Below are 15,154 nucleotides of genomic sequence, written 5' to 3'. Positions count from 1 at the left end.
AGGCCCTGATGCAGTGGGAGGTGTCCCTGCCCATGGCAGGGGGTGAACTGGATGGGTTTTGAGGTCCCTTCCAACCCAAACCATTGTGTGATTCTATAATTTGCCTCGCAGCATAGCAGTTAGATTTAATCCAGGGCTGTTTTCCCACAGCAAGAGGCTTTGTGATGCTTCAGCACCTCTCCAGATTAACACTCCTTACGGCACTCCTTCAGGTTTCCGTGTCTGTTTCCCTCAGATTTGGGTGTTCTTTAGTCAGTCAAGGAAAGGGGTGAAATTTAGCCCTGGTGTTTACGAGCTCATTTGCAAGGGAGCTGGCACTGGAGGGGTGAGGTTAGGAGTTCTCTTTTCCCTCCTTTTCCCCATCCTAGTAAGTGATGCCATTTGATTCCCCCCCTTAGAGCCTTAGTGCATGGTCAGGAACCCTGACACACTAAAATCCACAACTCTGATCCATGAGGTCTATCCCATGTACTTGATGCAGATGATAGCACAGTGGACATGTGGCTGTTTATTGAAAATAGTTTATTGCTTCCCAACAATCACTTTGAATAAACTCAAAAGAGATACAGTAAGTAGGTCAGTAAATATTTAACAAATTCAGTTTTCTGGAATTGTTCTCTGCAAGAAGAGAGCCAGCTCTGTAAGAACAAGCTGAGAAGACCTGGTTTTGCTATAGTTCATAGAGGTTGAGCTCCTCTGACTGCACAGCATTTAAGTTCCAGCAGAACTTCAGGTGAAATCAATGAATCAATTCATTGGTCTCAGCTGGAGTTTGATCAGCACCTTGCACCTGAGTCAGGTAAGAATAAGATCAAGAGTTTTCAGAGACTAAACAAGCTGCTGATGGCACAGCCACACAGTCTTGGCCAAGGAAGACTCCTTATGTTGGTTTGAAGCATCTTTTTACCTCCTTCTGGTCAGCAGCTGTGACTCTGTGCTCACCCTGCGCTCTGGAGGAAACGTACCATGAGATATGTACAGTTATGCTATAAGGTAAGAGACCAGCTTCCAGCACCCTCAAATGCAGTGCAGATGATTCTCCTGGAATCCATACTCTGCAAAAGATAACATTGGAAAGGAAGGTCTTCCATAACCTTCCAGCACTTCTAAGAAGATATCAGTGTCATCAAAATGGTAATTCCACCCTCACAGTGACTGAGACACAGGATATGGCACCTCTGATAACAGCATTTCATATTAGTGTTGGGTTCCATGACCTCCACTTCGAGAAGACCTATCAGCACAGCCCCAGCTCCCAAGGACATGCTTTGCCTCCCCTATTTTAGAAAGTCCGCTGTATCCTCTTCTCCCAAGTGACAGGGGACAGGACGAGAGGGAATGGCCTCAAGCTCCACCAGAGGAGGTTCAGGCTGAACATTAGGAAAAAATTTTTCACAGAAAGGGTCATTGGACACTGGAACAGGCTGCCCAGGGAGGGGATTGAGTCACCTTCCCTGGAGGGGTTTAAGGGACGGGTGGACGAGGTGCTAAGGAGCCTGATTTAATGTTTGATGGGAATGGTTGGACTTGATGATCCGGTGGGTCTCTTCCAACCTGGTTATTCTGTGATTCTATGATCCACCAGCACAGCACCTGACTACATCTTCTCTTCTCCCTCTTCCCACCACAATATTCATGCAGTGTTTTGCCCCCGCAACGTGTACTCATGAAACCCTTCACACACCCCAGTGACGGGATTGATTCCTGTTTGAGTACTCTGGGCCAGTCAGTCACCAACACAACCTTTCCTTTGGTCGTGGCTGATCTTCAGTGAAAGGCACCGGTGTCCATAAGAGAAAATTTTACTTCTGGGTGACGGTGGTTTGTCAGTCAGCTCCGTGCTGGGATAACGTAGCAGGGTCCATAGAAAGATGAATAAGTCACCCTCACAGCCGGGAAACCTCTCCCAGTCCCCACTTTGGCCTAGATGTCATTTCCCACCAAACGCTTTCCTAGTGAGCACGTAACTGCTTGACCTGCACGGAGTCAGAAGCGAGTGAGCTTCTTGTGGCCATGGGGGGTGGACGGTGCCAGCGCGGTCTCTTCCAAGGCAGCCGTGCCCACCCCATTGTGCACAGCGTGGCTCTGGTTCAGATGTTCTTCCTGGCCTTTACTGGTGCAAGTACCACTGTTAGGAACCAGTGTGTGCTTTTTCTGCACCTGCTCCAGTATCTGCAGCACCTGGAACCAGTAACCACATTTGTGAGTGGGTCAGTAATTAGGGGACAGCACTAATTTCTTCTCCAGCTATTGAAATAATGCCCTGCTCTCTCAAAACTTGAGTCTGGGCTCAGCCTTAGGATTACACTAAGCATTTCTGCCTGCTCAAAGGTCTCTGGGACAGGTATACATGGAGACCCTGCCCCATGAAGGTCCATGACCTTGGATCTCCAAGCTCTTTCCACCAATGAATCCATCTCATCTTGCACGTTCTCCAGAGCTTAGCACAGAGAGGTGTAATGATGGTCTGGAGGCAGGGTCAGGACACAAACAACAAGGAGCGCTATTCTTCTGCTTTTTCACACCACCCTATGATAACTCCTCGTCCTACCACAGATTTCTTCAACTCTTTAAGGAGCTACAAAACCCACAGTCTGAAACCCACTTAATGCAGAGCAGTGGAGAAAGGGAACAGAAATAAAATCAAGATGAATTTTACCTGAGACTTGGGGACAATACCGACTCTGAAGAACCCAATGTTTCCACTGTCGATTTTGGTGCAGTCCACAACAGTGGAGGCAATATTCTCTGGAGAAGGCCCAGCACAAAGAACTGCATCCACCTGAAGAGCAACAGATGTTCACACTAAATTCCCCCCAGGCACCTGGGAAAAGAGAGGGCAGTTTCTTCCTCCCAACAGCAGGTAATTATAGAATCATAGAATGGTTTGTGTTGAAAGGGATCACAAAGCCCATCCAGTTCCACCTCCTGCTGTGGGGCAGGGATACCTCCCACTGGATCAGGGGCTTCAAGCCTCATCCAGCCTGGCCTTGAACCCCTCCAGGGATGGGGCAGCCACCACTGCTCTGGGCAGCCTGGGCCAGGGCCTCCCCACCCTCACAGCAAAACATTTCTGCCTAAGATCTCATCTCAATCTCCCCTCTTGCAGCACGAAACTGTTCCCCCTCATCCTGTCCCTGCCCTCCCTGATCCAGAGCCCCTCCCCAGCTTTCCTGGAGCCCCTTTCAGCACTGGAAGATGCTCTAAGGTCTTCCCACAGCCTTTTCTTCTCCAGGCTGAACAATCCCAACTCTCTCAGCCTGTCCTCGTACAGGAGGTTCTCCAGCCCTCAGATCATCTCTGTGGCCTCCTCTGGATTCACTCCAACAGCTTCATGTCATCATCCTTATCATCAAGGGGAACTCTGCTCCTTCCTACCCTGATGTATCAACACTAACTACGGGCCAAATTTGGAACGAATGACCTTAATAAAAGCAAAGACAGAGAGAGACCTCTGTGGGGTGTAGATCCACAGTTCAGCAAAGACAGGCTTACTCAAGCTGAGCAGCTTTGAAGAAGTCATGCCCACAAAGCAAATGTGTAGAAAAACAGGTTTTTGAGGAGTCAGAAGTGGAAGATAAGTACCACCTATTCTTTAAAACTGTCCTCACATCAGCTTCTGTGAAAACACAAAGTGCAGTGCTCTCAGGGTTTAGCAGTAAATGAAATTTAACAGCAGAAGAGGGAATGGCCTCAAGCTCCACCAGGGGAAGTTCAGGCTTGACATCAGGAAAAAATATATCATGGAAAGGGTCACAGGGCACTGGCAGAGGCTGCCCAGGGAGGTGGTTGAGTCACCTTCCCTGGAGGGGTTTAAAAGACAGGTGGATGAGGTGCTGAGGGACATGGTTTAGGGATTGATGGGAATGGTTGGACTCGATGATCCTGGGGGTCCTTTCCAACCTAGTGATTCTATGATTCTCTGATTCTATGAAAGACAGCCACGGCCACTGCACTTCCAGAACTGAGCTAAGTTGTACAAGCCAGGAATATTTTAAAGCTTTGGCACCAGCTATAGACCAGCTTCAGCTCTAGAAGGGAATCTCTCGTGTTCTGACAGCTCCATGCCAGCTGGAGCCCTGCCGCTTTCAGGCATCAGTGGGTTTATTGCCTGTAAGCAAAGAAGCATTTTTTTTGTTTGTCTGTAAGCAAGAAAACATTTTTGGTATTGTTCTTTGTTGAAAGATGAACTAACGCACGTTGCCAAGCCATAACTATCCTGTAGCATTTTGGTTCCCCACCAAGTTCTGTATTTTACACTGTTCTTTCACTGTGACACCCACACAAGGAGTGTCCATGAGGGTTTTTTAATCAGCTGCTCTCCCAGATTCCTGATATCAACTACTGATCCTCCTGCTGGAAACGAAGCACTTGCATTCTTCCATATCCACATCTTTTGTGACCAGCCGGAATGAAAAGACATAGAGCCTCGATTACCTTATCTCCCAGCTTGGCGTACACTTGGTTGTGGTGGGTCGTGTCAGCCTCTCCTGTTGGGTTCGCTGACGTGACCACAATGGGGCCAACCTGGTGACAGAAAAATGGGGGTGAAAGCTCTGTGCAGGTTTTGCTGTCTCAGACCCATGACTTGAACTGTGAAGTCCACTCGTGAGTCTCTGACTCTAAAGAGAAGTCAATGTGACTCACCGAGGTGGCGACACTGACTCTGCAGGCAAATACGGTCCCACCAAAGCTGTGAACAATTGACCACCATGCTGCTGAACTGGGCTTTGCTGGCATTGATCGGGAAAGAACATTTTGGTTTCCAGCAACCAAAGACCTATAATATCTGTCCTATAAATAAGAAAAACCTGCAGGGTATTGCAATTCCTCTGGCCGCATTCTGAACCTTCAGAAGTTATTCTGGCTTCAGATAAGCCCATGCTTGCAACAAAACAATGTTGCCTCAATGGCCTCAAGCTCCGCCAGGGGAGGTTTAGGCTGAAAAAATTTTTCATAGAAAGGGTCACAGGGCGCTGGAACAGGCTGCCCAGGGAGGAGGTTGAGTCACCTTCCCTGGAGGGGTTTAAGGCACGGGTGGACGAGGCACTGAAGGACATGGTTTAGTATTTGATAGGAATGGCTGGACTCAATGATCCAGTGGGTCTCTTCCAACCTGGTTATTTTATGATTCTATGATTCTATAAAAAGTGTTCTGTGTAGGAAATCAGACAGAGTATCTGTGTATTACAGCTTTTCTGGCTTTCTGTCCTGGTGGTTATTACTTTTCTGCAATAAAATCAACAACCAGCTGCCTACATGCTCCAGCCCTTCTTTATGATATTTTTCTTGTGGGAGTTCCTCATTTAGCACTTCTCAGTCCCTAAACCTGTCTGAACATGCTAGGATCCTCACTTCACTGAGGAAAAAACAAAAAGATAAAAGAAGTAACATGCCAAGAGGACTAACAGAGTGCTCCAGGCTCTCACTTTCCTTCTCCCCTCCAGGGGTGCCAGCAACCAGCACTACGTCTGCTCCCTAGGCAGTGGAATAGCAAGGTCTGACCACCAGCGCTGCCAGGATGCATGTCCTCTGGCCACTCACCAAGTCAATGAGGTGTGTGGTGACAGAACAGTCAGGGATACGGATGGCGATGCTCTGAGGGGTCCCGACGTATATAGCAGAGTCCTTCATTCCCAGGAAGTCCACCCATTCACCTGCACAGGGAAGAGTCACACAGCTTGCGAATGGACATCAGTCGGAAGACAACGATCTTATGAGAAATATTGCCACAGACCGTGTGGCGTTGCAGGAATGCATGAACTTATTGGAGTTTCAAAGCCAAAGCTCTCCAGAGAGCTCAGAAGTAACAGCTTTTCCCTCACCTCTGGGAACCACCAAGCTGATAGGAGATGGCCAGGCAGCCTCCATGAAGTCCCAGAGGAGGGGAGTGAACAAATGCTTTGCAGGTTCCAGTTGCTTTAGGCTGGAAATCCACAGTGACATGGGGCGATCCTGAGCCTGGCGTTTGGACCTGGAAAGGAGGCAAAAAAAATGAGCCTGGAAGTACGAAGGGGATTTATTTTCAAGCTGAAAAGGAAATCATGTTGGTGAGGTCAAGACAAGGTGCGTGGGCTCTGCCCCAGGTCACCAGTCTGCAGTAAGAGTAGGACCTGACAGGAAGGGGCATTATTGACTGTTCCCAACCAAGAACATCTACTCCAAATCACAGCTTTAGCTCCTCATGTAGTGACACGTAGAAGTCCCAACTGCCCAAGGTCTGAGGAAACACCACCAATACGAGGGGTCTCAGACACTTAGAAAATTACAGCTGGGGGCGTTTGTAATACACAAGAGGGGGTTTGTTGTGACAACATGCGCAATATCTACAGATCTGTACAAAAATCCTCTGCTCCATTTGCTACTTCTTTGGCTTCCCTCGTGATATCCAAGCTAGCTGGCTCTACACCTTCTAGGTGTCTTCAATGTCCCAGTAGACAATTCCAGCTCAACTGCCTCTTTTCCTCATTCAGATCTTCTCCCTCAGGCTCAAGACTTGGCTGCTCCCACAAAGAGAACAAGCCAAGCTATGTGTCTCCCTGCTCCCGATGGTTGCTGTAACTACTGCCCAGCAGCAAGTAAGTCCTAGAGGCCTCTTTAGACCAACCAAGGAAGCCCTCATTGGAGCAGCAGGATGAATACTTACTGGTGAGCTTTCTCCACAGCATTGGGCCGATTACAGGCTGCCACAAGCACGTACACAGTGTCTGTGGGGATGCCACAAGTCCCTCCGTTCTTCAGGATATCTGTTGGCATGTGAACAGGGCAGAACCACTTGAATGACTGGAAGTGAGAAGCTGTAATTCCCAGAAGAGCTGTCATAGACCAGACAGCCGATTTGGTGCTCCCATCTCCTTTTCCCAACTAAAAAAGCTTTTCCTCTGCCAGTGTATTTTCTAGCATTCATCCCAGAGGAGATCTGGTATTTAGGAGAGTGCTGGGCCACGGTCATCAGGGCCAGAAGTCATTCAGCCCTGTGGAGAGAAGAAGCACTGCTTCCCCTGGACAAAGCTTTCAGTGGCAGCACCAGCCTGGAGGATTTGTGTTTCTGAGCATGGATGAGCAGCCAGATCTATGAGATAGGAGAGGCAGCCGCAAGTTCACTGCCAAGCCCAGCTCCTCCCATGGATTTGGTCCTATTTCCCCCGTAGTGTATTTGGCTTCTAACAACTCTTATCATTTGGCCCACTTCATCCAAATGTCATCAGATCATCATCGTTTCCACACCTGGATTGGAACTGTGTCCTTTTAAGTGTTCCGTTACAAACCCTCCCTTAATTTACCCTCCACCCCCACATTATGCCCTATGTTACGCCCTTACCTGCAATTCTCTTGACCGAAGAAGCTTTCCTGGCCGGCAGATGAAGGCACTTGGTCGTTCCTCCCCGCCCACCGCTAAGCTGCACAATGGGCCTTCCCATTGGCAAGCAGGAGCCCTCAAAGATGCTGTTGAAAAGGGCAGACAGGAAGCAGTAAAAACTGACCAGGCCAAAGATGAGAGTGGCAGCGATGTCATAGCCAGCTGGGAGAGCATGGATGGCATCCAGCAAGAAGCTGACAGCGATGAGGAAGAACGTGAGGGAGTAAAAGAACCAGGCAATATTTAAGAAGAGCGTGCAGAAGACAATGAAGCCATTGAAGAGCATGAAGGCAACAATGCCTACAGCTGCATGGAAGCTTCTGGCGGTGCCGTAGAGGCCACCATACCTTGTCAAGCCCCAGATGATCCACAGGATGCCGTAGAGAATGAAGGCACTGCTCTCCAGGGTTTTACCCCGGGCGAAGGCCACTGAGCCACCTAGAAGCTTAAGGATCCCACCAGCTACCACCACCCATGGAATCACAACAGTAGCAAGAGGAGCCTGTGGGTCTCCTGTCATTGTTATAGCAAAAGAAGCAAGGACGCTGCATGCATAGCCAAGTACTTCAGCATCTGCGTACTTGGAATACCCCAGGTACGGAGCGTGAAGGTCTGTCCCTTCACGAAGCTTCAGGAAACTGCTGCGAGCAAGAAGGGCCTTCATAGCATCCTTCCCTGTTGGGATCTTGGCACTTGCTTTCACATTGTACAGGTGAATTAGTGTCATCAAGGCTGAGGCCACAAAGATGGCCACATCCACACCTTGGGGTCCACCTTCCAGAAACCCCTTGGGACGGCAAGCCAATGCAATGCAGTAGGCCACGTAAAACAGCAAATACAGGCCATCTACTGGGCTCTTAAGAGTGAGAAAAAGAGCCAAGACTGCAAAAAGAATCGAGAAAACCACCAAGAATGGAGTAGGAAAGGATGGCTCCTCTGGTTGCCAGACTGGGTACAGAAGGCAATACCCTCCAGCAAATTTCAGGATGGAAGTGAAACCAAAGAACGTAGCCATTAGCGCATCCATGGCACGGTACGATAAAATGCAGACGCCAATCTGGTAGATCCCAGCTGCCCACAGCCAGGGCACTTGACCGATAACCAGTTTGCCAGTGACGCCCAGGAGCCTACAGCCAAAGACACTGGCAGGCAGCATGTTCAGGATCAGACCGACAACTGCAAAATGATTCCCGCTGCCACCGGTGGACTGGACCTGTTCATGGGTCTTGTTCTTGGCCAGATCTGTACCAGGGAGGGCAATTTTCTCTTTGCTTAGGAAATACAGAATCCTGCCCAGAGCAAAATAACCACCGACCAAGCAGACAATCATGTAATTGCAAGCCACGGCTGAAGAACCAAAAGCCGTGCTATAAAGCACAGCGACTTCATGAGCACTGGCAAGCGAGACAGCAGAAGCAATCATAGCTAGGACGACCTCTCTGCCAAGGAAGCCCACCACTGCAACAATGAGCAGTGCCAAAGTGAATGTGACCAGGCCAGGCACCACGGCATCGCGGAAATCACCAGCGTCCTTCAAAAGTCCTTGCCCTTCCAGGATGAAGATCACTCCATAGCCACACCAGAACACTGAGATGGTCAGGCAGAGAGGCAAGAACACAGAGGCATTTCTTAGGCTTCTCCGAATTCCTGTGAAACAAATGACAAGGTAGAACTGTGATTTCAGGACAGTAGATTATGGAATGTGGTCGTTAGGACAGGCAGCTGTGCAATAGGCACATGGTATGTTGGAAGCATGATCACTATGGATGGAGCTCACAGGTCCTACGTGATGCTAGAGAGCTACCAGGACTTTAGATAGGTCTGCCCCGTGCCACATTACACTCTGTAAACATGACCATGAAGACTCCAGCCGCACAACACTTTGTGTTCATCAGAATGCCTGAGATGAGCTCAAAGCCCTTGAGATCCTTCAGCGATGTGCTGTCCTAGGCCTGGCACGCAGTTCCCCCTAACGGAGTTGAGGTTCAGCAAGCCATTGCCTTATCTGATGCCTACACTGCTGATTAACAAGACCATAATATATTCATGCAAATCAAGTCCTGATACCTCTTTCTTTTGAGTTCCCTGTTGGTTTGGTTTGTCCCTGCTGCAAGCTGTCAGGTCCAGTGTTTGAACCACAAGCACCATACAAGCTGCTAGATCCCCACAAATAAATGGGCCTTCTTAGAAGACAGAAGTATAGGGACTACAAAACCCATTGCAAACGAATTGCAAACTCCACTCCCTCTCAAGAACTACTCTGCTGAGCCTCCTAAACCTCAAAACAACAAAGAGCTTGTTTTAAGTTGAATGGAACTCACCGACCACCTCCAAACAATATCACAATGTGCCTGATTTTTACCGCTCTACTTTCTCCCCTAACAACGTGAGGATATGGGTCAGTGTGGGTAGACCTGAAAGCTTCCATCCAAACTGGAGCATTGTAATGGACCCATGATTTGTTCCATCCTCAAACCAATACAGTTCTGTGAGCCAGATTCAAGTTGAGAAGGGAAGCAAGAGCTCTTCTGAATGAGTCCTTGAGTTGCAGAGGTCTGGAATCTGTTGATTCCCACCAGCAGTGAAACACCACCTGCCCATTCCATACAGTCCCACCAACATAGCTGCTTCTAAGTGTTCTCTACTAATGCTTTGTGCCACCACTGACTGAGGGAAGAAGGACCTATGTTTTGGGGGTTAAATTACATGTCCCAAGCTGTCTGCTTTGTAGAGGAAAAACCACCAGCACCAAATCTTGGTTTTTCATGTCCTTGTTGAGTTAAAAAGGAGAAATAAATCAGCAGTCACTCTAAAAAGTGTGTATTTGGTTATAGCCAGTGATTTTTTTCCTCTCAGATAGGTAGATCTCTTGGCATTTACACATCGACATGCTATATTCATAGAATCATAGAATAGCATGGGTTGGAAGGGACCTTAAAGATCATCTGGTTCCAACCCCCTGCCATGGGCAGGGGCACCTCCCACTGGATCAGGGGCTCCAAGCCCCATCCAACCTGACCTTGAACACCTCCAGGGATGGGGCAGCCACAGCTTCCCTGGGCAACCTGGGCCAGGGCCTCCCCATCCTCATGGTGAAGAAATTCTTCCTTATATCAAGCCTAAATTCTTCCCCTCTCCAGTTAATACCCATTGTCCCTCGTCCTACCACCACAAACCTTTAGCAATTGTCCCTCCCCAGCTTTCTTGTAGCCCTTCAGGTACTGGAAGGTCACTATAAGCTCTCCTCTTCTCCAGGCTGAACAACCCCAACTCTCTCAGCCTGTCCTTGTATGGGAGATGCTCCACCCCTCATATCATCCTTGTAGCCTCCTCTGGACTCGTTCCAACAGATCCATGTCCTTCTTATGTTGAGGATTCCAGAACTGGAGATGATACTCTGGACAAGATCAGTCCATGGGTGTCTGAAGGACCCTCAGATACCCTGGGAAATCTTGTATTTGGTGTGTTAAAACTCTCAGAGATCCTGGTAAAGAATTTGTTAGAACTAACGCTGATTTCTTTGGTTGCTTGCAAAGGAAAACCTTGTGGTGCTCTAGGAGAATGAATCAGTGGTGTGGCAAGGCTGCCATGCTTTGTGTATTTAAGCTGCAAGAGGGGAGATTGAGATGAGACCCTAGGGAGAAACGTCCTTCTGTGAGGGTGGGGAGGCCCTGGCCCAGGTTGCCCAGAGCAGTGGTGGCTGCCCCATCCCTGGAGGGGTTCAAGGCCAGGCTGGATGGGGCTTGGAGCCCCTGATCCAGTGGGAGGTGTCCCTGCCCACGGTAGGGGGTGGAACAGGATGGGCTTTGAGGTCCCTTCCATCCAAAACCATTCTGTGATTCTATGATTCTGTGTCTAACCTGTTGGTAAAACAGATCAAATCCATGCAAAGGTACAGAGCGGGGGAGGCCTTGAAGCTGGCCGCCCTCTGAGTCTCACCTGCGTATGCCAAAAGAGACGATAAAACCAAGAGAAGGACTCCGAGCGCTGTGCTGGGGATCAGAGGGGCTGCGCGGGGTAGACTGTAGAAATGCATGGCCAGCAGGAGTGAGCCTGTATGTGAGAAGTGAGAAAAAAGAAAGGGCTTGTAAACTTCACTCAAAAACCCCAAGAATATAGGAAAAATCACAGTACAAGGAGAGCAAATAACGAAATACAAGGAGCCACAGGGGTGTGTTTTAGGTTGGTTTGAGTCCAAGCTCTCACCTCTTTCTGAGAGCCTGGTTTTAAGAAACTTGGACTTAATCAGGTTTGAAACTGCTCCCCCATTGTCAGATCAAGGTAAAAATCAGCTCTCCACTTCCAGTCCCAATAAGGCAGAGCGTGTGTGCCCTACAAGTGATCACACAAGCCTTGTGCATACAGAAAACCAGCCAAAAAAATGACAAGGGGCAGCACTCCGAAAGGTGAAACACAAAGACAGAGCAAAGGAAAGGAAGAGAACAGAGAAACCAGAGCTGCAGGTGAGGAAAGGAAAAGGAGAGGAAAGTGCATCCAAATAAAGATCATCTCTGAAAACCGCTACCATAAAGTTTGGATTTGCTTCCCACCCTGCACTGAACAAAAGTTCAGTCCAGCGCTTTAAAGCCAAGATAAATATTGTGTTGGCTGCTGAAATAGGCGCGGGGACCTCAGGATCGAAGACGTTACCCAAGCAGAGAGGATTCAGGATAAACAGAGACTTTAGCCCCCTTTGGAAAGAGGGTTGTCCATGAAAGTTAGTCCCAACCCCATCCTCCCATGCCAAGAAGACTCAATCCCTACCTGCGGAAATGCCCAAGAGCCCTATGGAGGAATGCAGTGACTCAGCTTTGCCGTCTGCCATCGCCGAGTCCAACGAAGCCCCGGCCGCGGCTCAACTGCTGCCTCGCTTTCCTCCCTAGCTCTTTATAACCAAAGCCTCTCCGCTGGCCCACGTTCCTCCCCGCTCTCCACCCCTTTTCCCTACAAACACCGTCTGTTAGCGTTCTTCTCACGCGGGAGGAAACGCAAACCAGTTCCTTGCTGCAATAAATTTGGGCTCGTGAGTCAGCGTGGGCTGCTGGGAGCTCCCTCCAGGGGCTGCTAATTTTACTGGTGATTAGCCCTTGGTCAAAAAGACACTTGAAAACCAACACTGAGGGTTTATTACTGTGAGCACCTTTTAGCTGCAGCCAGTAAGGAAATTACACTGGTTAAAAGCAAAGTTTTTAAAAGAATCCATCTTGCTGGAGCAAACAAGCACTCTGCAAACCCAGGAGCTCCCTAGGGACCAGTTATTTCTCCTAACGCTGCTCATGCTCCTGCTGTTTGTCCCTGTCACAGCTATGAATGCCTGGCACCACTGTGCTGTGGCATGTTCAGTGCTGTTGCCTTCAAGGTGATTCTGCTCGTGTGTCACCCCACATCTACCTAACCCGGCCTCTCCTGGCACATGCACTGTGAACCCTCCCGTGCAGCTGCCATGAGCGAGGGGTCAATGTCAACACACAGTTTGGAGACCGTCAGGGTGAGAGTAGATTTAGAGGAGCCTGGCTGCCTTTCCAGGAGAACAGAGCAGGCAATGAGGGAATATCAGTCACAGAATCACCACAGAATCATGGAATGGGTTGGGTTGGAAGGGACCTCAAAGACCATCCAGTTCCACCCCTGCCATGGGCAGGGACACCTCCCACTGGATCAGGGGCTCCAAGCCCCATCCAACCTGGCCTTGAACACCTCCAGGGATGGGGCAGCCACCCCTGCTCTGGGCAACCTGGGCCAGAGCCTCCCCACCCTCACAGCAAAATGTTTCTCCCTAAGATCTCACCTCAATCTCCCCTCTTCCAGCTCAAAACCATTCTCCCTCATCCTGTCCCTGCCCTCCCTTATCCAGAGCCCCTCCTCAGATTTTCTGGAGCCCCTTTCAGCACTGGAAGCTGCTCTAAGGTCTCCCCACAGCCTTCTCTTCTCCACGCTGAACAACCCCAACTCTCTCAGCCTGTCCTTGTACAGGAGATGCTCCAGCGCTCAGATCATCTCTGTGGCCTCCTCTGGACCCACTCCATCAGATCAATGAGCTAAATCACTAGGTTCCTTAGGTTCCATATCCTAAATCTTTAGATCTTCAGGTTCAATATGTCTATTGAGATAGATCTTATTACAAGAGGAGCCAGCACTGGAAAAACCTTGGTCTGTCCAGTTCCCCAAAAGCAGTTAGATCATCAAGCAGAACCACCTCAGTCAGTTTGCAACAGGCAGAGATAAATAACACTGTCTGCAGCAAGCAGTAAGTTTCTTTAAATCATCATCCGCTGGCTGTCTTTGTTCTATCATTAATGGGACTGCTCTCTGACCAGCTGAAGGAAGAAACTCTCTGTTCAAGTTGCAGCATGATTCAGCTGCTTTTTCATGCAAGAAGAAATAATTAGAATATCTTACATACCAAATCAACCAGCAGTGAAAAGGCTTCGAGTGTTCTCCACATCTATCTAACAGTTTAATTCCTTTTCAGGCTAATAAAAGTAATAGAAAGGAGGAGGCTGTATTAGATAAGCTGAGTGTAAGTCCTTTCTAAATGTTTTTTGTTCCTGCTTGTATAGGTAGTGGCCAGGAGTTTGTGGTGCTCGATATCACTGATTTTAAGAGATGCCTGTAATAAATGCAGTCACAGGCACCAGCAATGAGCCTCCTCCTCATGCCTGATATGACTAACAAACTGGCCAAAAGGCTATTTCATAGAATCACAGATTCATTAAGGTTGGAACAGCCCTCTCAGCTCATCCAGTCCAACTGTCAGCCCAACCCCACCATGCCTGATAAACCCTGTCCCCAGGTGCCACAGCCACATGGTTTCTCAAACCCCTCCAGGGATGGAGACTTCACCACTGCCCTGGGCAGCCTCTGCCAGGCCTTCACCAGCCCGTTAGTATTTTCTCCAATATCCAATCTAAACCTCCCCTGGTGCAACTTAAGGCCATTTCCTCTCATCCTTTCACTTCTTACTTGGGAGAAGAGCCCAGCACCCACCTCACCACAACCTCCTTTCAGGAGCTGCAGAGAGTGATGAGGTCTCCCCTCAGCCTCCTCTTCTCCAGGCTAAACAGCCCCAGGGCCCTCAGCTGCTCCTCATAAGACTTGTTCTCCACTTTAATTACACACAGGACGTACTCCACATCTCTTCCAAATATGATAGAGACTTGAGGACAATTTCTTATAAATAAGCCCTGATAAACGTTCTTCAGTCACACTGCATGAGGGTTTTGTTCTCTGAAGAATGGCAGGGCAGCCTCAACAGGCCACAGTTACTTCAACACTGCAAAGATCAAACAGAGAGATACTAAATCATCTCAGGTATGAGCCTATCGACCACAAGGAAGAACAAGTCTCTGCACGAGCAAGGGATTTTCCCCATTCCATGCTGTGAATCCTGCTGTCATGAGTCCCTACAAAGGTCAGGGCTCTGCCAGGTCCTGGTGCCACTTTCCTGGCAAACTTACCCTAACCCTAAGGGTGAGGAAGGATCAAGTTACTCATTCATAGAATCATAGAATAGTTTGGGTTGGAAGGGATCATCTAGTTCTACCCCCTGCCATGGGCAGGGACACCTCCCACTGGATCAGGGGCTCCAAGCGCCATCCAACCTGGCCTTGAACCCCTCCAGGGATGTGAAAGCCACTACTGCTCTGGACGCCCTGGGCCAGGGCCTCCCCACCCTCATGGTGAAGAAATTCTTCCTTATATCAAGCCTAAATTCTTCCCCTCTCCAATTTATACCCATTGCCCCTCGTCCTACCACCACAAGCCTTTAGGAATTGTCCCTCTCCAGCTTTCTTG

The 15,154-nt window shown here is 49.1% G+C and overlaps 1 protein-coding gene across 4 annotated transcripts; it reads right to left on the bottom strand.

Moving 5' to 3' along the window:
- Positions 1 to 509: 509 nt before the first annotated feature.
- LOC138726153 (uncharacterized) lies at positions 510 to 12,328 on the bottom strand. Of its 4 annotated transcripts, none has more exons than XM_069867634.1 (9): positions 12,125 to 12,328; positions 11,300 to 11,413; positions 7,322 to 9,007; positions 6,647 to 6,815; positions 5,826 to 5,974; positions 5,545 to 5,657; positions 4,438 to 4,527; positions 2,660 to 2,782; positions 510 to 2,181 (listed from the first exon to the last, which is right to left on the bottom strand). In XM_069867634.1, exons 1-9 carry the CDS (start codon positions 12,183 to 12,185, stop codon positions 1,987 to 1,989), a joined length of 2,700 nt encoding a protein of 899 aa, XP_069723735.1. In that variant the 5' UTR covers positions 12,186 to 12,328; the 3' UTR covers positions 510 to 1,986. The 4 variants fall into 4 exon arrangements, with proteins under 4 accessions (XP_069723735.1, XP_069723736.1, XP_069723737.1 ...); XM_069867635.1 differs by having other exon boundaries at positions 6,647 to 6,746; XM_069867636.1 differs by lacking the exon at positions 12,125 to 12,328 and adding an exon at positions 11,567 to 11,671.
- Between the last annotated feature and the right edge of the window lie 2,826 nt (positions 12,329 to 15,154).

This window comes from Phaenicophaeus curvirostris, chromosome 13 (assembly GCF_032191515.1).
Source record: "Phaenicophaeus curvirostris isolate KB17595 chromosome 13, BPBGC_Pcur_1.0, whole genome shotgun sequence".
Classification (NCBI taxonomy): domain Eukaryota; kingdom Metazoa; phylum Chordata; class Aves; order Cuculiformes; family Cuculidae; genus Phaenicophaeus; species Phaenicophaeus curvirostris.
This window is presented reverse-complemented; position numbering and strand designations above follow the sequence as displayed.

Excerpts from the sequence above, each read along its gene's own strand:
- LOC138726153 (XM_069867634.1), bottom strand. The coding sequence starts at position 12,185 with ATGGCAGACGGCAAAGCTGAGTCACTGCATTCCTCCATAGGGCTCTTG. Across the intron at positions 5,975-6,646 it reads GCTGTGGAGAAAGCTCACCA|GTCCAAACGCCAGGCTCAGG; the intron begins GTAAGTATTCAT and ends CCTCCTTTCCAG. Across the intron at positions 2,182-2,659 it reads GTATTGTCCCCAAGTCTCAG|GTGCTGCAGATACTGGAGCA; the intron begins GTAAAATTCATC and ends TACTGGTTCCAG.